Source organism: Xiphophorus hellerii, chromosome 4 (assembly GCF_003331165.1).
Source record: "Xiphophorus hellerii strain 12219 chromosome 4, Xiphophorus_hellerii-4.1, whole genome shotgun sequence".
Lineage (NCBI taxonomy): Eukaryota > Metazoa > Chordata > Actinopteri > Cyprinodontiformes > Poeciliidae > Xiphophorus > Xiphophorus hellerii.
The window spans coordinates 26,126,339-26,149,993 of NC_045675.1; the positions used below are offsets into that span (position 1 = coordinate 26,126,339).

At 38.7% G+C, this 23,655-nt stretch overlaps 1 protein-coding gene and 1 long non-coding RNA gene across 2 annotated transcripts in view; both read left to right on the forward strand.

Annotated features, from left to right (window-relative positions):
• Positions 1-23,655, forward strand: part of znf609b (zinc finger protein 609b) — a 97,205-nt gene that overhangs the window by 46,831 nt on the left and 26,719 nt on the right. The window contains exon 3 of the mRNA XM_032560220.1: positions 20,280-20,505. Coding sequence (XP_032416111.1) covers positions 20,280-20,505 — 226 coding nt within the window. The remainder of the gene's footprint in view (positions 1-20,279; positions 20,506-23,655) is intronic.
• LOC116718357 (uncharacterized) lies at positions 10,495-12,156 on the forward strand. The gene is made up of 2 exons (XR_004338920.1): positions 10,495-10,919; positions 11,712-12,156. It is a non-coding gene; the product is annotated as an uncharacterized LOC116718357 (long non-coding RNA).

Consider the following 23,655-nt stretch of genomic DNA (forward strand, 5'->3'; position numbering starts at 1 on the left):
CCCGTGAAGGAATGAGAGTATTAAAATAACAGTCCAAAAGGAGTTGTGATGAAGTGCTTGTCAGCAGAACAACCCAATTAAACCAGCTCTGTTACAGAAAACTCCGCCAAACAGTAATTTTTGAGTACATTTTCAGTTTGGGAAATATACACTTAGAAAATGAGAGACAAAGAGTCTCTCGAAAGGCCCGAGTCCAGTATAAACTGGATGGGGGACTATATAAAGAATTTATGGACTAACTACTAAAAAACATTGAATTTGACACCTTGCCTGAGATTTTATTGCAACATCAGCAATTTATTCTGCCTCTTGCTCCCAGAAATTAAGAATATTTTTTCCTTTTCCAGAGTGTTAATTCCCCTTTATTCCTCCTTCCAGTGAGTGTTTTACATTATTTATTGGTACACAATTTTTAATAATTAAAGCTTTAATACCACGAGTAATAAATTTCGGTTGTCCTTTGCTCGAGCCGTTCTCAGAAACTGGCTGGATGCCAGTGACTTTTCTGCTCCCCTGTGCATTGAGGGTTTGATTTTTCTCATGCTTCTTGCTTTCCTTAAACATGCATCAAAGTCACCCCTGCCACAGCAGAGAGTCCTCTTATGAATGCTGATATGCTCACCAGAGACCGCGCTGGTGTCCTTGAATACTGAAGCGTTGCATTATCTGTTGTGAGAACGAGTCCCCCGTTGAAATGTCGTTTGTCGCATCACGCTGTTTTTCTCACATCCTCTATCCGGACCCATATGGTCAGCAGTCTTCAGCTCTTCTTTATTTAAAGCAGTTCTGGGCAAGGTTATGATGGGGGTAATACAGCTGGAAATAATTGACTGGAGCCCAGGCATAGAGGGAAAACATTCAACAGTCCAGGAGGATGTTGGACTGGACGAGAATCGCCTAGCCAACACCGTAGAAATTGTTCATCCTTCTGTGTTTAGCATTAATATTTACCTTAAAAATGTTTTGATGTTGGGTTTGGGAAATCTGCTGGAATATTGTAGCATTTCCATAAACCGTGCAAAAACATGAGAATTAGTTTTCAAAAGCACTAAGGCAACAAAATGTCTCAAGTAAAGACACATTTCCCTTTGCTGAGGTTAACTCTAGCTATCGTCTTCTCTGTTTGGTTGACTTGTTGATGTTTCAGCCATAAGCACTGGTCTTCAAACTAAAATTGCATCACTTACCAATTGACTATTTCAGTGATGTAGTTATTAATGACAAGTGTTATAGCTCTAAACAATATAAATATATAGCTAATATATAGACTTAGATTGTTGGCTAATAACTAATTTGTTTGGTTCAATCCGTAAAGTACCATTCCTGTATTCTGTGTTTTACAATTACACTCCATTTCATTTTGTTCGATTCAGCAATTCCATCCACATTTTATGCCTTGTGAAAATCATAAAGCTCCATTGTCTAGTAAAATAGTTTGTTTTATTTTGTAAAAATGAAAGCTTTGAAAGACAAAATGCCACCATAAAAAACATTTTATTCTTTCTGCTTTTAAGTGCATGACGTTTAGAAAATAGATTTTCTGATCCATGAACTATGTGCAAGTGCAAAATGCACATTATCAGGGTTGTAAATGAACCTTAGTGCCAGCTGGCCTTGTTTAGCTGATAACCCTATATTTTCCAGCCCGACTACAATCTCAGCGACCTGGCAGCGTGTGTTGACATGCTCTCCAGACGGGTGCTTTCTACTTTTTCATCTAAATGTTACCTTTACCTGCAGACCCTTTATGCATTCGGTTCCTTTGTGTGCAGAGAAGTCTCCCCTTCAAAGCACGTACGGTTTATTTGTGAAGCTTTTGACTCCTTATTTGTCTGCAGTGAGCAACATCGTGGGAGTTTGATAAAGTGTGTTGACACAGTCAGCTGACATGCTGCTTTTGTCTCATTGCGCCGTACAACCAAACAGATTTAATGAGTGATGAATGAATAGCACGCTAAGAATTTGTTATTTCAGTCGATGGCAGTGATCCGTAACTACAGTGAATCTTTTTAGTCTGGAAGCTAAGAACAAGAGGTAGACACCGGTTTGTTTTTACGCCACTTGCACCCCGGCGTTACATTATTTTTAAATCTCTCATTGTGTTTTGTTGATGTAGTTGCAGGAGTAACGTGGGTGAAGTGAAAATGGAAATAAACTCCCCGTTCGTAAGGGAGGATGGAGAGTTGTTAAGTGTTTGGCAATAAGCTGAAGTCGCACATTCGATTAGGAGGGACTTCTATGTCCATCTGGAAAACTGAATTATATTTAACCACATCCATTTAGATTATGCATCCTGAAAGAATGAGACTTTTCTGCTGGCTCCATTTGTTGACGTTATATGCTGCAAGTTATTACTTTAGTTCAATATACAACTGTAGCTGGTCGGCGAAGAGCCCACTGGTCACGATAGACATTTATTACAGCTATAACGCTATGCGTTTGTTTTACTGGCGTGCTTTTATTGTTTATGTCCGGTCTATGCTGTATTTTTAAGAATTTATATTTATTCCAGCCTTTCCTTTAATAACTTATTGTGTGTGAATTATTAACGTCAAAGAAGGCAAGCAAAATTCTCCTCGAAGCCGTGTGTAGCTTAAAAAATTAATTCTTGCTTAACGGGCCTGTGGCTAGTGATAGAGTTTAGTGGCTGTCATAAAACAGATAACTCATTTCTAATATCCCAGAATTTACTGCGTACACCAATATCCGACATAAACCAGTCACATCATGTTAAAGGGCAGTTATCTATCTTTGTACCGGCAGGAACCCCGCCCCCCCTCCGGCTCTTCTTGCTGTCAATTTGACAGTCAGTCCTCAGGATAAATAAAGATGGAGGTATCATCTGTGTTTCGTGGATAGCAGCTGCAGACAGGGAAGGAGGAGAAGTGTGTGTGTGGGGGGGACTACAATGACTGCCCTGACTGTTTATTTTTATCAGGGCATTAGCAGATTAGGCACTCAAACTAACAAGGTCATCAAAGTCTGACGGCTGAGAGCTGCAGACCTCTGCTGAGCGTCTGGCTAATGGGGGGAGATTTGGTGTGATATAGTGGGTTTCACTTTACTCCTGCTCAACATCAACATCACCACTTTCTGACTTTAATAGAGGTTTTAATGATCAAGAGAGGTTTTATTTATTTGAGCGTCTCTGCCTGGGAGTTCAGTTTCACGGTTCCTCTGGACTGGGCTGACATTTTAAGTCGTAGAAGTGTTTCACAAGTGCTTAAGGGTCACCAAGTGCTTTTGTTCTTGCAAGTTGATTTAAACCACCTCAAGCAGCTTTTCGTTTTTGAGAGTCACTGGTTCGTTTTTGGCTCTTAGCTCTTAAAGAATTTTATAGTTAGTGCAAACGTTTTAGTTTTGTAATTCTCAAATGTATACATGTCAGAACTTAAATATAGATGTGTTGAAATGCATGTTGCATTCACTGCAGATCAGTTTGTTTGTTTTTTTTTACAAGACTTGTATCTAAGAATAGATACATTTGTTTGTGGAACATTAACACGCATGACTCAAGTTATGTCTAAAAAAAATCAAAGAATAATCACAATGTCCTACTGGGAAAGAAAATCTACTTTTCTAGATATTTTTTCCAGGTGACCGCTTCTGTTTACATCTTTTCCTTTGAGGTTTTGTTTGTAAGACATACGTCATTCCCTCTTTATTACAGTTTATGTAGTATAACTTCTACTACTATTCAGGAACAAGGAATGTTTTTTTTAAAGTAGCTAAAGTCTACAAATTTTAGTAGTTTTTGTTACAATGTTATTATTCCGCTAACATAGCACAAAGTTCTAATAGTGCAATAACTTCTTGGCAATAAGGTTGGCCTGGTACTTTTCCTAACAGGGTTCAGGTGGACAATATATGCCCACCCTTTATGTTATGAATCATTGGATTGGCTGTAACCAATGCAAGGGTTCCTCACAAGCATAAATGAGTGGTAAGGTATGTGTACAAATCTGCAACATCTGTGCCATCAGAGAGGTTCTTGTCAGCTACAAGATTTTGAAAAGTATATTTTGAATAGTGAACCTCCAGTATTCACAAGTGGTTTTGGACAGCTGCTGCCCACAAATATCTCAGATTCATAAATACTTTAGACATCCTCTAAAACACTAATAACTGTGTTTAATTCTTAAAACAGTGAATCAATTTAACATCAGTTTGAAAAGCTACTAAATAGATTCATAAACACAAAAACAAAGGATATTAGGTCTATAATTTCAGTATGTTTTAGTTTTATGAATGCACGATAGTTCCAGTTATAGTTTTTCCTCTTTAATTACTGTTTTTATTTATTTCAGTTAACAAAAATGTTTTCTCAATTTAAATTGCATTTTGAATATTTAAGATATACTCTTAAAAACATGTGCAGATAGGCAGATTTCCAGCAAACACTTTGTAGTTGCGTTCGACAGAAAAATCTGTGAATATTGGGTCCCTAAAGGACAGGGGACAACTGTAGAGCACAGCCCCTTTGAGATCAGAGTTGAGAGACAAATTTGTGAACTTAGTAGAGTTTATTTTTTCTACTTTCTGTTTCTAATTGCACAAACGTTGACTGAAAGGTTGTACATAAGTTGTGGAGAGTGTGATGAGGTGTAGGACCTAAACACATGCAGGAGAAAGACATAATCACAGAAGTGAAACAAAGCTAAGCATAAAAAGTTTCATCAATGTAACATCATATATTATTTGATATGTGATCATCCGAATTATGTTTTGCTCACTTTATTTTGAAAACCCAGTTCTGAGTTCACCGGGAAAATCAATAGATGGATTGAGTGCTAGCCTACTCTCCCCCTGCTGTATTATTCATCTGCCTTTTCGGGCGTTTCGTCCTTTCACCAGCATCTGTGTTCAAGTGTCATGTGGTATGAGCTGCAGCAGTCGTCGCCTCCAGGTGCATTAAGGCGTAACGGTCTATAGGATTTTTTGAGGCTTTAGTGCAGGAACTACTGGCACTTGGTAATAGTGCACATCACCACCCATTAAGGTAGACATGGTTCAACGAGACAGCCTGCAGTTGGGGTCAATGAGAGTAGCAAGGCCTGGGTAGAGAGGCAGATTGAGGGGCAGAGCATGGAGTGCAGCTCAAGGGCCATTCGTAGAACAAAGCTGAGTACACTCCTCCATATGTACAGATATACATCTCTCCTCCTACGGCCATAGCCTTAACCTCCGCTCATTTATCATCCGAGGCTCCGTCTGAACTGCTAAAACCTTGACTGCATCTTAGGAGGATAAGCCATGAGGGATCTTTCGAAGCATTTCAAAGGGTTATCTAAAGGTATCTCCCTGTTGTGTAGCTATATTTTTAATTTTAATTGTGTGATTTCTTAAAGTAATACCTCGTGTCTTAAAGTGTGCCGTTAGCTTGCAACCTAAATAGGCCTTGTTTTTTTTGGTGTTAGCCGCTGAACAATGGGGAGTAATTTGGCATAAATCTCATCTGAGAAAAACGTGTTTATTGATGCGCGACTCAGGATTGTCTTTCTAATGTTTGGAGAAGGCACCACCCACAGCCGAGTGTTAACACAAGGGAAACAGATTAACAGAACATCTATAAATAGTTTGAGGTTGGGAACTCTGGGGAAATCTCACCGCCTGAATAACAACTTGTTTTCTTTGTATGCTATGTAGGACTTGTAAAAATGTCCTTTGTTGCCTCGCTGATAAGATTTCAGGATAGCATGTCTAGGTTCAAGTGTTGTTACTCTGCTTGATTTTTAAACTGCCTTTGGCTTTTAAAAGCAGAGCAACTTGAAAGATAAAACCGTCTTTTTGCTCACAGCTGCATTATGGGTAAAAGTAAACCGTGTGGGTTCTTTTGTCTCTTTTTTTTTTTTTTTTTAACACAAATCCTTTACACTTGTAAGAGGACTGAATCATCGGTATTTGGGTGGGAATTTAGGCGGCTGAGCGGTTGATGACAGCCTTTCAGTTTGCAGTCAGGTTTCCCTTTTACCAAGAGATAAGATTTATGACTATGGAGTGGGCTGGAGAAAGAGAAATCCTTGTGGGCTCAGCTTAGCTTATCTGGATTTCTGCTCCCAGCACAGCTTCTCTCCCTGTCGGAGACAAGTGGGTGACCTTGACGAGTATGGGGCGCAACATTGTAATAGATACTGCTGTTGTCAACTGACCTATAGTTGAGATGAGGAATGTGAGAAGTGGATAGAATCCCAAATCCCCGTTTAGACAGTATAGGGTTGAACTAGCGGAGAACGCAGTGTGGCTGCGACAACTGCTTCAATAATTGATAGTGAGGGATAGTGGTGGCTGTTTTTCTTTTGGGAATTCTTTTAACCATGTGGTTTGAGTTTGTTTTATAGAGATAATGCTATTAAATAATGCAACATAAAATGTAGTGTATAAAGTACTGTCTGCTCTCATGCTGCTAGCTTTTCAAATCATTTTACCAGCAAAAAGAGATGAGATCTCTTAACAAGTCAAATATATTAAAGATTAAGCTGAACTATACTATGTATGTGTTCTGCAGTGGTGCCATTTTTATCTGTTTTGCACAAAGCTTTGGCTTGCCAACACTTCTAACTAATTCTATATTTTCTTTAAATCTGTTGTATAAAGTGATTATCAAGAATTATTTTTGAGTAGTTATCAATGTTCGAAGCAGAGTTGAGAATAAGAGAGCACTCAGTGTAAAGCATGGTTTTACTATTTTAAAATGACCACAAAATGATTTAAAGTTTACATTTTAAACTGCGTTTGGTGCCTCATGTGTGCAGTTGGTGTGATTTGCACAGCTAGCGATACAAAAACACCTCTGTGTGTTTACCATAAATAGGAGAGGTTTACAGCTCGAAAGGAGGATAAAATAGAGGAACTTTGTTGTGCTCAGGACCTTGACCTTCCTGTTATCTCCTGAACATTGTGCGCTCCACATGATCTAAATAAAGTGCAGATGTGTGTCTAGACTTCCTTGAAAATGCAGTTTCCTATCAAACGGCTTCTTATACCTCTGTGTTTTTTCATCTTTTCAGCCCTTTCCCTTCTATTATAATGTCCACATGGGTTTTTTGTCTTAATGCTTATAATAATGCATCCAGTGATTGGATTTTTGAGTGTCCCTTCAACCGATAACTGACAATCCAAATAAGAATCATCTGATTCACCCAGCGGCTGATTTCTTGCTGTATCACTTCCTCAAACATGGCTATGGCTGGTTTGGTTGCTTTCAACCAAACCATGACTCAATAGGAGTGGTGTACTTCAATTAGCATGCATAATAGTTTTGATGGTTCTTGAGACTTACCTTGTCTGGACTTGAATTTGATTAATAAATTCAAAAAAATCACCTTAGCCTTTAAGCTCCTCTGCTTTTTGGATTCCTCTCTAAACAATGTAATCAGTAAAACCACACACTATGCCTCACATATCACATAATTTGACTGCCATCAATGAAAAGGGATGTCCAGATTGCTTTGCGTCTCTGCACAGTGCTTCCACTGCTCATGATAGCAAACAGCTCACCCTTGTACACTTTCCACCCAACCCCCACAGTGTGTGCTAACAAACAATACCAGGCCCAGTCTCAGAACAGCCAGTTGAGGCAGAAAAAGAGAGGAAGGAATTAGGTTGACAAGGTCAGACTGAACCAAGACAAGAGGAAAGTGTACCACTCCACCTGCTGAATGTTAGCCAGTCAACCAACCTGTCATGTAGCTAGTTATCTCAGATAGGACACGAATCAGTGCCAAAGTTTTGTGTAAGTAGCTAAGCCATCCTTACTAATTGTTATGATTGTTTTTCACCTTTTGGTTGGCGTCCAGAGCATAGCTTGAGAATGTTACAAGAAAGCGGATTGATTAGTTCAAGCTAGCTCAAACTTATTTTGTATTGGTCGTACCGATGAATTTGATTTGATAAATATTTTGTTCGCAGTTTACTTTGTTGCCTTATCTTTATGGTAATCTAATGTTTTCACCTTATTGCAGGGTTTCCTTTAGGATTCCTTTTCAAACTGTAATGTGGGCAATTCAGTTATTCAGTGCTTTTTCAATTTAGTTTGTGCTCATAGCTTTAGTTGTATTAATATTTAAAAGACTGATACTGGCATGACGTGCCTCAGAATGATGCCTTTGTGTTTATATTAACATTACGCTACAGAGCTGCTAAATCTATAAACAGAATGTTTAGTGTAAGGGGAACAAGCAGAGACTATGTAGTTGAAAAGAAGACTGCTAGCTTTATTGGGTTGTAAATTTTGGTAGAATGACCTGAAAAGCCACCACATCTCTTCTGTATTGGTTTACACCCGTATGTTAAAATTTAATCTGACAAAAATTAAAAAATGAATCTGATTAAATTTTCATGTGTTTATAATATTAACTAAAAGCATTTTTGTCTAAGAACTTAAATGCTGTAAAATCTGAATTTCTTCAATACAAGACCCATTCTGTCTTTATTAGTGGATGGATCATTGGTTTCACTCTATCAGATCATATCCGTTTCTAATGCTAACAATATCATGCTTAACATTGCATGGCATTATAATTGGAATAGTTGATAAAAAAAATGTAATTACATCACTGAAATTGGTGACGTACTTCCTCAAAATTCAAATTCAACATGAAAAAAAATGAAAGGAAATTGCGTTTTTACATTTGTGCTTTATGTTCTTTTCTAGTTTTATTTACCAAAGCAGTTACTGAAATTTGGCCACGCCACAGTTTTACAAACAGGAAACACAATTTAAACTCTTAAAATGCTTATAAACAAAAGGCGATTCAACCCAAACACAGCCTTAGTTTTTATATAATGAAAAGAACGAAGTCTATCCTCAGTGACTTCACTTGGTAAATTAGGCCACTGCTTTATAAGTGAGCAAATTGGTAAGCTCCACTTATCTTGGCTCGGTTCTCTGCCCTGCGGTCCCTTGCGCCTTCTGCCTTTTTATATCATTTTTACTTCCCATTATGTCGTTGGTAGCTCTAGCAGTATTTTCCTGACTATTGCATGCTGTCTTTTCATCAGGTGAAGCCTCTCGTGCTTTGTGTATTTTGTACAAAAGGAAGACTTATTTATAGTGCATGGCTGTATTTACGCTGTTATGAAATGATTTTTCTTCCTAAAAATGGACATGCAAAACACCAGCTTAGCTGCACATCACAACTGCTGCTCAGAGCTGACATTATGCTGTATATGAAACAAATTGTCATGATTCATCAACCAAGGTGCATCATAATGATGTGGGATTTACAATCAATTTACAATCTGCGTGCTGTGCAAAGCTTGTCGCTGAGCATGTGATGATGTCTTTATCTCGGATGTCTTTTACATGCTTATAGTTATGTCAAATGGCAAGTATCTGAGTCTGTAGCTGTTGAAATTCTTCAGATCCTTTCTTGCTCATTACAGCTCTAGTGAGATTGCAGGTCAAGGGTGACTGATTTCATCGCCGTTTAGTTTCCTCACTGTATTATTTATGCTTTCCTGAAATCACATTAGCAGCTGAAACCGAGAGGAGTTGCCTAGAAACTGAGAACGTTTCCCAGCTGGTAGTCTACAATAGATGTCAGGTGTTCCTGTTTGTATTTTCTCTCTCCGTCTGTGATTAGTCTGAGCTTCAAAGAGAGTGAGGAAAAGGAAGTGTGCAATGTGCTGGAGGTAGTCCATTTGACTTCTTTTCTCGTGTTTGTACATTGTTAACCAGTCTGCTTTGGTGGTATTGAATAGATTATTCACTTATGAATTGCAATGTTTGTTTTTTTCCCCTAAAATTGCGCTAAAAGTTGTAGTGTTAAATTTTTGTAGATTGGTTTGCATTTAAGGTCAGCTGTTTATATAAACCTGCAAATCATTTCAGCAAAGTTTTTACAGCCGGAATTCTGCAAGTGGGTCTCTTTTTAAAGTAGGAAGAAGCAGTGATCTGAGCCAGCATGAAGTGTGAGAACGGCACCTCCTCAAGCTTTAATCCTCAGCAACTCAACATAAAGCTTAACGAGGTTCGTTCTTTGAGTCAGTTTCATCGTTAAACCAGAAGCACTGATCTTAGGCTGTTAAAAGTAAGCCATAAGTCTGTTTTATGAAATGAAGTAGCTTGTCAAAAAGACGTGCTTCCATGGCTTCTTGCTTTTATAATTGATAGCTATTTTTTGTTTCTCTTTCACTCTTTGTTTTCAGTACATTTTGTCAGCTAAGTGAGTGAGCATGGTTGGTCAGGTTAGGTTACCACGTCAGGGCAGATTTCCTTAGCAAAAATAAAAAATTATCTTTGGTAATTTTTTAGCTCTAAGGCGCTGACAATTGTGAACATCTTTATTAGACGGACATTTTTGACCATGGTTGAAAAAACCCTGCGTGATAATCCATTGATCAGAAAAGCTCTGTGCAAACAGTGGCTTTCAGTTTTGTTCAAATATATAAAATTCAGTCTTATATTTAGTTATAACTTAACTGCATAACCTCCAGTAAAAAAAATGAAGGAGTGTTTGTTTGCATGCAGTTTGTTAAACTGTATATTAGGGCTGAAACGATTCATCGAGTAACTCGAGTAACTCGATTACAAAAAATCCTCGAGGAAATTTATCTGCCTCGAAGCTTCGCTAAATTTATTGTATTGTAATAAGCAATGCTGTTAAATACGCAGCACACTGGTCTAGCCGGAGGGTTTTTGTGTTGCACAACGCTACCACTTCCGTTAGCGCCTGGAGCACATTTGCTAAGTCTGTAGCTATGGAGGGAACCGGAGAATGCTCAGAAGGAGAACCCCGAAAGCGACAAAAAATGTCAAAAGTTTGGGAACATTTTGGGCTAAACAGAAAGGACAACACAGCGCAATGCATCCACTGCAAAGCAGAATTGGCGTACCACAACAGCACGACATCAATGTTGCAGCATCTGAAGAGAAAACACCCGCTACATGCATCCAACTCGTACACGGTTGCCAACAGGTAACGTTTACGTTCTCTTTGCTAACTACGTTGTGTGATGATCTGCCATGTTATAGATGTAAATTGAGGCACATTATTTTGCTAACGTTACATCTAAACATAGCGGTTACTTAACCGGGTGTAGTGTAAATTGTATGTGAGGGTGGAACTGAGAGAAATTATGCAGGACTTAATGTAAGTTTGTTAATAAAAATACGCAGCAACAGATTACAGGCATAAGCTGAAAAGCATTTATTTATTGGTGTCTTTCCATCCTGAAAAGTTACAGTCTTTTCTTCTCGCTACTGTTATGTATGAATTAGAAATTTTTGATTAATATTTTTTGTAGTAATTCTATATTTGTTTATACCTAAGCAATCAAGAATAAATAATAGCATCGTTTTAATAAAAATAGCAACATTTTTGCATTTTATCATGACTAGTTAAGGCTGCAGAACTCTGTACAAACTCAAACCTTTACATTTTGAGTAAGTTTATTTTTTTCCTAACATATAGATTACATTCTGTTTTCCAATACATAAAAAAACATTTCACTGCATTTAGATTTTTCTGTGATGGTTAAAAATAATGCTTTTAATTAAAGCATCCTCAAAACTCACACATAAATGAAAGCCTTAAATCCATAAATAAAATAAAACTGAAACTAAAGCTGCTATCATGGCAGATGAGCTGTCAGTGCAGATTCCAACTTAATAATATTAAATGTTATAATATCCAAATTAGTGCACTTGAAATATATTTAATTCATAACAAGGAATAAACAAATAATCATTACATTGTGCTTCTTTTCAGTGAACTGAAGAGTCATACGTTGGACAGCTTTGTTCAAAGGGTTCCAGGATGTTCGGTTGTTCAAGCAGCTGAGTTCACAAACAGCATTTTAAATATTCTACCTCAGATTTGAAACTTATAATTTGAATGTATAAAAGGCAGTATTCTCTGGTTTGCCTTAACTTTTCTATTTAAAGCTAATGAATATTTTTTTACTCTTTTGTGTTAGCACTGAAAAAAGCAAGGAATTTGTTGCACCTTAGACTTAGATTTTATTGTATAAAATGCAGTATTTACTATTTTGTCTAAACTTGTTTTATTTTTAAATCAAGTATTTTCTTTATTTATCTTTTCTGTTTGAACTTTAGAACAAAAAAGCAAGAGATTTGCTGTACTACTGATTTGAAACTTTACTGGAGGTTTAATGTTATTGCGTTATTATCAATAAAATGTTAGAGTTAAATGAGTTGTTTACTTAGTTCTTTTACGTGTATGTGTATTACTCACTGAAGATAAATACATAAACTAAAAGCTGGAGTATAGACATTTTTATAAGCATATTTGTGAGCCTGCCACTTTATTATTTGAATATAATTTAATATCTTAGTATAACTTTTCTTCAGGTTAAAGCAAACTACTGTTACAAGTAAACTTTCTAAACTACAAACATTTAACTGTTAGGGATGCTCAAAAAGGAGATATTGGACTGATCTGGACTAACTGGTGTTATTGCAGATTTGCCAATAGTTTATTTTATAAAATTTTTTTATCCGATTACTCGATTAATCGTAAGAATAATCGATAGATTACTCGATTACTAAAATATTCGTTTACAACAGCCCTACTGTATATATTATTGATCCAACAGTAATAGAGCTCTGGTTTCTCCAGCAATGGCTGCACAGAGAGCAGTCGAAACAGTCACCATTAAATTTTATGACGTTCAAAGCAAACTGGTACTTTTATAAGGCAGGAGAACAAGTTTTTCTATGACTTTCAGTTTATGCACAGTTATGTGGAACAACGCATAACTGTGTTATGTCGAAATATTTTATGAGACAAATTATCAACTAGTTTTGTGAAAACAACCTATAAAAACCAGCAGTAGCATGTGGTGAGCGTGAAGTGCTCCAATTATGACGTCAGCATTAGGAAGACTTGACATATCTGTTGACAATAGAGTCCGATAAATCTCTAGAAACAAATGGTAGCGCTACATCCGTTTCAGGTGTTGGAACATTATGGCAACTTCTTAACTGGGGTAACTCTGTTAGAGCAGCATATTCAGACTGGAACAAAATGTTACCGTAAAAGATAAAAGAAATCCTGCTTGCACCATTCTTAAAGTAACTTTATTTTTTCATTGTTAATATACAGGCTATAGTGGGGAAAAAGAAGCGGGATTGGTGATTTCACACCAGTTATCGCTACACTAATCAACACAAGTATGCTAACAGACAGGCTAAGCTAAACATATGCTCCAATGCCTTAAAGCAAGCTTACACATGTTTGGATATTTGTGCGTTGTTGTAGTTAATTATTTACATTTTATACACTTGTAGGTAGGTATAATCATAATTATACAGGGTGTTCGCTGCCACCTTTTTTACTTTGGAATGAAATACTGTAGCTACACTTCACTTTACATAATCAGGTGTTCTTTTAACCCAAATAGTAACACATTTGCAGTCAGTTCAGATGATTTCATTTAAGGGAACAGCTTTAAATTGAGTTGAGGCCGACTGAGAGGGAAAATCTGGAATGCATTGGAGGAAAAGAAAGCTGCTTTTGGTATTCACTTTATAACAGCTGCTAATGCTAAGAAAATACCATAGATGATTTCAGGGTTTAGCAGTGTTAGGTATAAAACCACATCTGCAGGATTTTTTTTCCCTTCCCCCCCCTCCCCCCTTCTTCTGTGATCTGCGGCTGCTTTGTATGAATGCGTAAACCGTGACCAGAACATTTATTGTACGTCCATGTTTAACATGAGGTTTGTGTGTGAAAACGATTTGAGTCTACGCTGTGTTGTACAGAATGACTCGTTGCTATTTTTAAAAACCAGATCCAGGCTATACATGACAGGATTACACTGGAGTAAATCAAAGTCTCAGAATTTTCCTGGAGCCCTCTTATGATCTCCTTAAGCAGCAGGCTTGGTTTGTCTGGATTTGCATCTGTTTTTTTGGGGGGGGGGGGGATTCTCTCTAATGAGAAGCGTTTAATCAGCAAAACTTACTCTCTCAGCTCTAAAATGTCCTCGGAATATATTTACGCAAATGATGACACATCAAATGTTTTGAACCATTTCATTGCTGCATCGTGGTCTGTGCAACTCTGAACAGCAAAAGGTTCAAACCCTTAGTTCTTCAGGCATTGCTTTTCACAAATACTTTTCACATATCAATATGTGTTTGCTGTTTGTCTCGGGGTTTGTTTGTTTTTTCCTGTTTCGAAACATTTGGATCGCTAATCCCGAACAGGCAAGTTTTCATTGTTTCAAGAGTGAGCCAGATGGTAGATTTTACATTAGTCCTCCCATATTGTGTAAGATGATTTAGTTCACTGAATTCACAAAATGGTTGTTTTTATTTGCATTTCTCTGAATGTTTGCTGTATGGATGAAACAATTAATCACAATTTAATTGGTTATTGAAATCGTCAACTGATTTAGCAACTGATTAATCGTTAACTGAAGGAAACACTCAAAAAGGGTAATGTGGAAAACTGCAAAGAAAATATGTACGTTATATCTAAGATATAAAAAACTTTCAGTGGCAGTTTTAGTTTCACCTGGTTAAAAATCTGTAAAAAGAAAATCTCCTAGTAAGCACCTTTTATCTCTAACTATTAACCTTAATCCAGAAAAAAATATTAACATATCAACTCTACCTCTGTTTAAATAAATCAGGCAGAAAGGGCAGCTAATGTATTTTTTTTTTAGCTGCAAGTGCAACCTTTGCTAATAATGATCAAGTGTATCCTAGAGGGAATGCTTTTTTGTTGCATTTTAGGCAACAAAATGTTTTATTTTCTTATTCGAAAAGAAATTCAATTGTTTATTTGCATATTTTAGTACATGTCTAACATAGCATAAAAACAGCTTAAGTGAAAAAACTGCAGAATGTGGCAATTTTTTAAAATCCAATTGTTAGAATAATCCATAGACTAATCGATAACTAAAATAATCATCAGTTGCATTCAAATTTGCTGTAAGATAGACAATGGTCTGAAAATGGGCCATTACCACCATAAACAAAATCTGTCTTTTCTGTTTATCAGCCATAAAAGAACAAGTACCGATGTCTCATTGTGTGACTTTGTTGCGTAAACGTTAAGGCAGAGATTACTGTCCTCAGGTAAATAGCGCAGTACGGCTCAGTTTGCTGTTTGGTCTGTTAAATCCAGGCAGAATTCCCCTTCAGTCAGAGCCCTGGTTACACACAGCTCCAGGCCCAGTGTGTTAAACATTATTTTGTGCAGTGTGGCTTTCTCCAGGGGGTTGGGGAGGGTTGGCACGGGGATTCAGTTTAGAAAAAGATTGCGTGACAGTCGGGCATTGTGGTTTTCAAAATCCGTCTGTCAAGTTATTGCAAGGAGGGGGAAGAAATCTTGGAATTTGGCATGGGCTGGGCGTTGGGAGAAGCCTTGTAATCTTACAAACTCTGTAGTTCAGTTGCTCGTGGTTTTGTCTAAACCTCGAGCAAAACGTCAGGCACTTTACTGTTTGTGTGTATGCTCCAACCCTGCGGCAAAAATCTTTTTATTCGCTCACACATCAAGACAGCATGTAAACACAGCAGCCTTGTGACTCTTCTTCCGTTAACGTTGAGATTGTGTTTAGTTAATCAGACCTAATTGAATGGGTCTTTTGAATCCGGCAGGTTTCTCGGGGGAATTCTAACCCTTAAAAGGAATAATTTTATCTTAGATTTGTATCACAAGCTGAGCGTATTAAAGCTCATCCAGATAGAGTTCCTAATTTTAGCGATGTTGGGTAATAACAGTGAAATTGAGCTGCACACTAATGGAGATAATTAAGCAAAATAAAAAATGGATCCAATTGGAAAAACAATTAATTGGACACCTTTGTGTCTGAATGTATAATATGTTTTTATTTTTTTTACAATTTATATCATTCCTCGCTTTAATTATCTGCCGTTGCAAGTAGTATTAGACTGAAGTTAATTCTGCACTTTTCCAAAGCTGAATATAGAAAGCAAAATTAAATTTAGAACGTGATTTTTAAAAATACGGAAGCTGAAAAGGGTCTTTTCAGTATATTTTCTTAAGATTTCCTAATTCCTGAGGTAATGAGTTTCCAATTACACTGGGTGGGAGCTCATATTAATGTTCATACTATTTGAAACTTTTTTCCCTCCCTATTTGCTTACTGTTTTAACATTTAGAGACTGCTGAACGCAACACTGAAACTGTTTACTGCTGGTGTGGGGGGCGATCGATTTGACACATCATTTGTATAAAACAGACTTGTGATTTGGGTCAATTTCGTCATTTAATAAAACTAATACACAGAAAAAGAAATTTGAAATCACATATGATTGCGTTTTGGAACTTTAATGAAAACCTTTAATGGCGTTTTCTGGTGACAATGGGGCAGACATTTTTAATAGACAGTTTACTATGATTTATGTGGTTAATGAGTGGTACTTAAATACATAGTCACCACCAGAAAACATTACCTCAAGAAAACCACATGAAAAATATAAAGAGGTAAAGTATGACTAAAGCAATTACATTCTTAACTATGTAATTAACCCAGAAACCCTCCAGGTCAATGTCACCTTAATCTGTGTAAGCCATGCTGTATTTGTTTATTTTTCATTACAGTTAATTATTTTTATGATATATTCACATAGATGGTCATAAAAATGCTTCAATCTGAATTATAATTTGTTTAAAGTAAAATGTGCCTACAACTTACCAAAAAACGAAAAGGCAGCTTGGGAAGTGGAAATAACTGGGCCCAATGCTACTGGACATGCTGTGGATTCGCTGTGTCTAAACCAGCGAATCCAAGAGCACCAATCATTTTCCTTGGCACCTATTAGCTGCACCATCAAGATTGTTAATAAAGAAGACTGGAGATGTTAACTTCCGTGGTAATGCGTATTAATGCATGTTAAGATATATTTGGTGTTTGTACTGTTTAAAAAAGACAGTTGTAATTGAATTGTAGCTATTTGTGGACAGTTTTGGTCACACCATGTTTTGTGTTAAAAATGTTAAAAGTTACAAAGATTCAATATTTTGGAAATAATACCGTCTCAGGCAAGTGCAGGGACAGTGCAATTGGTGCTCACTCCCTCTCTCACAGTTCAATGCATCAGTTTTAAACCTATCTAATCCATCTTTCCTGTTAATGTTTCTGGTGCTAAAAAAATACCGTATTTTCCGCACTGTAAGGCGCACCACATTATAAGGCGCACCTTCAATGAATGGCCTATTTTAAAACTTTTTTCACATATAAGGCGCACCGCATTATAAGGCGCATAGAATAGACGCTACAGTAGAAGCTGGGGTTACGTTATGCATCCATTAGATGGAACTGTGCTAAAGGGAATGTCAACAAAATAGTCAGATAGGTCAGTCAAACTTTATTAATAGATTACAAACCAGCGTTCTGAAAACTCCGTTCATTCCCAAAATGAATAAACAGCTGTTTTATTATTTTCCCCGAGGTAAAGTAAGTGACGTGGTATTTTCGTGACACAGTTTATCTTTTAACAACAGCAAGGTATAACATATAGTGGAGGGGAACTTTTCCTCGATTCAATAAACACGTAAAAAACAGTCTGATACTGTTACGGTAAATCAAACGTTGGTGCAATCACAATATATATCCACTTCCGCACCATTGATTCGTTCATGTTAAATTCTCTCGCTGCTGCTCTGTTCCCGTGTTCTACTGCGTGACTGATCGCCTTGGGCTTAAACTCTGCGTCGTAAGCGTGTCTCTTAATAGGAGCCATTTTGGGGTCTTTACACAAAACCCAGCGTGCACCGCGCGCTTCTTCTTCTACGGGGGAAAATGAAGTCGGCGGCTGCTTACAGTAGTTGTGAGACCTGCTGTGGCTCATTATTGGTCCATATATAAGGTGCACCGGATTATAAGGCGCACTGTCGGCTTTTGAGAAAATTGAAGGTTATTAGGTGCGCCTTATAGTGCGGAAAATACGGTAAACAAAAGATGCTTTGTCTGCATGGGGTGAAGTCTGTTAGCCCGTCCAGAGAAACACTGTACTTACAATTGTCGGTTGTTAGCGCTATGAATGGTCATACCTTGGATCTGGTATGTAATGACCAAAGCTGCATTACAAAATAAAGAACAGATAAAATAACCAGTAGGACTCCATTAACAAATAATCGATGAGTCCATTTGAAAGCAGCTTACTCTATTTTTATCTTTGATTTTCTGCTGTCATTTTTGGTTTTAGCCCTTTGTGGCTCCATAAAATCCAGAACCGTTGGATGGCGACAGCTCAATGTGAATTACCCATCCCGTCTCATCCACTCAGCCAAGCAACTTTGTCAGCTTCGACTCTTCCATGAACACATTAATTAGTTCTTCCTCTGGGCACCAGTAAAAATGGGCCATCCTCCCTGACATCAGAAAGCCATGAAGCAAAAAGGCTTACAAGAGCTAATGTGAAATTTCATCACGGATTAATGTTTGGTTTTCAAAGTACCCTGGTCATCGTGGATTTAGACTTCTTATCCTGTGACTGATGCAACCCACACAGAATATCTCGGTGTATAATCTATAACTATATCTTAAATTGGAGGGGGGAAGCTTTAATCTTTCTTCATCTTTTGACACTTAGTAGTAAAAGATTAGAATCACACTGGATGAAGCAGAAACTCTGCATCATGATTATTATTTTTTCTTTCCAATCAGAGACGAGATTCATCACGGGAACAGTTTGGTCGACCTTTGATCAAACCTCTGAGAACTGCTGATGTCAAGTTTGAGCTTGTTCGTCTAGTAAACCTGAAGCAAAGCCCACTGAATGAAGACGATTAAAAACAGCAGCTCCTCCGTTTGATTCTGTATCAAAGTGGTGGACTTACCGTCACATCTAAATGCAATACACTTTGTAGTGAGGAGCGACTGTTTTGTAGTTTCTGGATCGCTACGTATCCTGTAAACAATTATTTAAAAGCTTTGCAGGCTGATAATCTACTGTGTCAGTTGTTGTTTTGTCATCTAAGCGTAATTGGATTCAGCGTTGGCAGCATATTCCAGAGCACTGAGTGGTTTATGCCCAATTAATAAATGCGCGTCGCTGGCTGCAGCCTGGCATTCCTCCTGCAGTTCAGTGCTAATTATTTGGAGCGCTTTAATGTCGACTGCCTTGAATAAAGAGCACTAAGAGTGGTGCCGCAACGGGCCCTGAAATCATCATCAGTTTTCCTCAGCATGCCTCTCTCTTTTTGCTTTTTTTTTTTTTGTCCACCCACAATTTCCTGCCTCCACTTTTGGTCGCTCTCATTGTGTCCCCGCCTGGCTGTCCTTTTCGTTTTCCTCTCCCACACGGACCCGCTGTCGTTTCATTGCTGTCACGGCGTGTCAGAACAGGTGAAATCAATTACTGACCCTCAGCGGCCTACTCCCTTACCGCAACTAGCTTTTTTAATTGAGAGAATTAATGAGCGATCAGTCTGCGAGATGATTTGGTGTCACGGATAGCTCTGTTGTGTGCGAGGGAGGAAAGCTGGAAGAGCTGGTTGTGGCGAGGGGGTTTGTTTGCTCGACCCTGCATTTCTAATTCTGTCCTTCCACAGAGGCAGTTAAGGCAGTTCACATTCCTCCTCTTCATTCCCTGACTGCTAATCACCTCTGAGGTTGAGGAGGAAGGTTGAGGAAAGACACAGTAGTTCATTGCACCACTTTACAGCTGCATCGCCCTTCGCTCTATTGAGGATCTCTTTCAAGGGCCTCTACAGCACCAGAATCTCTCAATATCCACTTCCCTTTCCATGTTGGCTGAATCATAGCATTAGTGCAGTAGATAATTTCATATTTGAGCAAAACCATTCACATGCGGATACAAAAACCTAACTTGGTACAAATGTCCCCAGGTTCTAGTTTAAAAAAAAAAAAAGTTAGCCTCTCAATAATTCAAGATGGCAGCAGTTATCCAAGATAGCCACCATGTTACATATTGTACAATTTTGCACTAAAATAGCCCGTTAGAGGACTTTCCGGTGGACATTTTTCAAAATGTCTTCCATGGTTGTAGCAGAGCATATGTTTGCTCTAAAATTGGCAGCTGTTACTGTCAGCAGTGAGCACAGCTAACCAAAAGGTTAGGTTCAGTAACCAGTAATTGGCTAAGCAAGAATCTGAGCTATTCTAAAGCCTAACTGCTAATTATCTAAGCTGATGCTAAGCCACTACACACATAAAGAATTAACAGAAGCCAATGCTAAATCACTAATAATTTTAACATTAAAATTATTAGAACTACATTAGCTCTGTGTGTGATTAGAAAGATGTTCTGAAGTGTTTCATGGGTTTCTTTTTTTTTTTTTTTGTCTCTCAAACCTCTTTGTCCTTCTTCGCAGATGGAATCTCCCGTCTCCACGCCAGCTCCTCCCCCTCTCCACCTGCTGGCCACGGTCGGCAACAGCGAAATCGCCTCGCCTTGCGAGCAGATAATGGTGCGCACACGCTCGGTGGCGGTGAACACGTCCGACGTGGCCCTGGCCACAGAACCCGAGTGCTTGGGGCCGTGCGAGCCCGGAACCAGTGTCAACCTTGAAGGCATCGTGTGGCAAGAAACCGAAGACGGTAAGAGAAGTGATCAAACATAATTCTCAGAAAATTCTCTTCTTGTGAAACACTTAGGTTCTGCATTGTTTTTTCTCAAGAGGAAATATTGTAAAACATATGGGATTGATGTGTCGTGTCTTGTACAGTTCCCGTCAGTTAGTTTTGCTTTTTTTGCTTAAGCAATGGTTGGAATTTCTTGTAGATTTTCTTTAATCCACACAGTCAAAGCTATTCAAACACAATCACTACTCAGTGTTATGTGGTGAAATGTTAAATATTCCTCAACAAATTGCACCTTGATAATGCTCGTCATCAACACTCTTCTGGAATAAATCCGGCTGGATTTTACAGTAGAGCCCAATTATTCATTGGTTGGTTTTCTGGCATTGACCTGCCTTTTGGGTATAGTCTGTACATTTTCAGCTGGGTTGAGATCAGAACGTTTGATAGATTCATTTTGCTGTATTAATTTCAAGAACAGTTTAGAAATCTGTTTGAAATCATTGTCCTGCTTTAGCACCCAGCTATATCCAGGGTTCAGCCAGTTAATTGTTGTTCTGAGGTGAAGTTGGAAGAATCTAAAGGCAGTCTTGAACAGTTTTGTGCTATTGACCATGTAGGTGCGAAAGCATCACCTTGACTTATCCAAATATGCATTGTGTCACTGTGGCTATAAGCCTCAATGTGTCTCCTTTGGCTAGGGATTTGGCCTGTACATTAGGGCAGCTGCAAATTTCATTGAAGCTTGAAAGTTTGGATTTTTACAGCAGGGACCTCTATCTTGGCCAACAGCTTTTCAGTCCATGTTGATGTTAAACTGGCTTCACTGTGAACAATGACAACAGTGTTGTAGCAGGTTCCAGTTTATGGGAGACTTGAATCTCTATGGTTCTTGGATTGTTCTGGAACCTTCTTAAGGATTTGAGAAATTCTGGGTCAGATGGTTCAAACTTGGAACACAATTGGGTGTGCCAAGATGGCTGTGATTCCAAACACACATCGGATCTGCATTGGCTCACATGCAACGTTAAAATCAAGGATTAACTATATTCATGCTTGGCTCATGATCGGCCGATACTTGCATATGAAACGGATCTTATCTACCTCTGCAAACATCTGAACAAACCGAAATCTTTGTCACCGTATAATTATGCAAACTGGAATTATAAAAAATACTTTTGCTTAACGGAAACACAGCAATTTCAAATGCAGATGAGGTGGTTTATCAGCTGTATCAAAATTTACAGTAGTTTTGTATTTTGCGAAATTACAATGGAAACACAAATCTTTTGCACCTCACGAGTCACATGATCAACACTGGACATTTCTACCAGCGGAATACTAAAAACATAACCTGCCATCATCCTCCTGACAGGAAGTGGCAGGAGGATGATGACAGGTTATGTTTTTAGCTGACATCGTGTGAACAAACATATTCACGTGTGATTTTAATTGCCTTTTTTATTTAATGGAAAAACCACAATTGCAAAATTGTGTTTTTTTGACAGTAGCAGAATATCAACAAAGTGTTACGAACATTTGTAATGGAAACACAACTGTGTGCAGATGAGGGCCGGACACCAGGTCTCATCTGCATGTGTGCGGTTAACAATAGTCACTCCACTATTGTCAACTTAACAACTTTTCAGATATTTTAAAAAAATCTGTATTGACCAAAACCTGAATTGACAAGCTGGGTTTTTAAAGATGAGTAATCTGCCCTAAATCTGCAATCGGTGCTCCCCTAATCTATGCCATTGATGAATGTATGTAAACTTTGAATGTGTACATAGCGACTGCTGCGTGGCTAAGACATCAAAGAATTTTACGGTTTTGTCATTGCTCTTCATACCTTCATGCCTCCTGAAATATAATTCAGTATACCCAAAATTGCCTGAGGAAATAGTGGCGGCACCAATTTGTGCTTTAACAGCACATACTGCATTATATTTCCAGGCAGCATAGTGGTTGGCAGCCTGTTCTTAGGTGGCCTTGATTTGTTTTTTCTTTTTTTCTTCTCTGCCTGGGAGTGTGCAGACGGGAGTTTGTTGCACAGAGATATCTCCTCAAAAACATCATGCCTCCACAACAAAAGCTGTGTTGTTTTTTTCTTTTAGCAAGCATGCCAGTTGGGAATAGAGTTGGCTCATCTCCTGCGGTGCAATCCGAGCGAAATCTTAGGCACTCTGTTTTTTGGGGGGGTTTTTTCCCCCCAGCCTTTGATTGAAACCACATTGAGCTTATTTAATTTTAAGATGTATCAGTATCATTATCAGGGTTCCTTTTGGATCTGAGAAACTTTGCTTCCTCCCCCCCCCCCCTCTCTCTGTTGTGAATGTGAAATAATGCAAACAGTGAATCTTCAAAGCGGCTCGCGCTCAGCCGCTCTGCGGGCATGCTGAGTACAAATCGCCCACACATCCACAGTGCTGCCTGTTGGTTCACTTTGAGGAACCAAACAGAGGAGGGGAAGGGGGGGATAAAAAAAAAACTCTCTGTCTGATCAACATTCCCAAAACAGCCCCTGCCATTGAGTGGCTTTTTCCCCCCTCTATCCTTTTTTTGTGATTTTTGCTCCAGCTCTGAGCCGTGTTTGATTCCCTCTCTTCTGTTACAGAGCATCCAGCCGGTCACCCCTTGACTCTGTATCCAGGCAAACTGGGAGAGAGTGAGTGCATGGCGTGGGGGGTGGGAGTGGGGGGAAGACAAGGCCACTTCTGTTAGTGACACAAACATGGCTCTGAGCCAAAACTAGTACTATGCTGTTCTCCCTCATTCTCTGCCTCCCACAGAGTGATTGAGCCCCCTCCTTTTGCCCTGCCCCCCTCTACCCCCTTCACATTCCCCCTGTCCTTCGCCTGCACTCTCTCTCTCTCTCTCTCTCTTTCTCTCAAGCTGGTATTTTGGCTGAAAGAGGTGGTGGTTTGGTTTGGTGGAGCTGTGTTTTCCTCTGATTCTGTCCTGTCTGGCCCAGTGGGGAGGAGGACGGTGGGTGCTTTAGAGTGGTTTTTAAAGTGGTGAGGTGAAGAGAGATAGGGAGGGGGGTTGGTTGGGAGGTGGTGATTGGGAGGTGGGGGGTGGGCACTCTGCAGGTGTAGCACACAGGTTGTTATGGCTGTCAGAGCTTTGGAGACCACTCGGATAAGATTACAAGTGCACTCGCTTTGA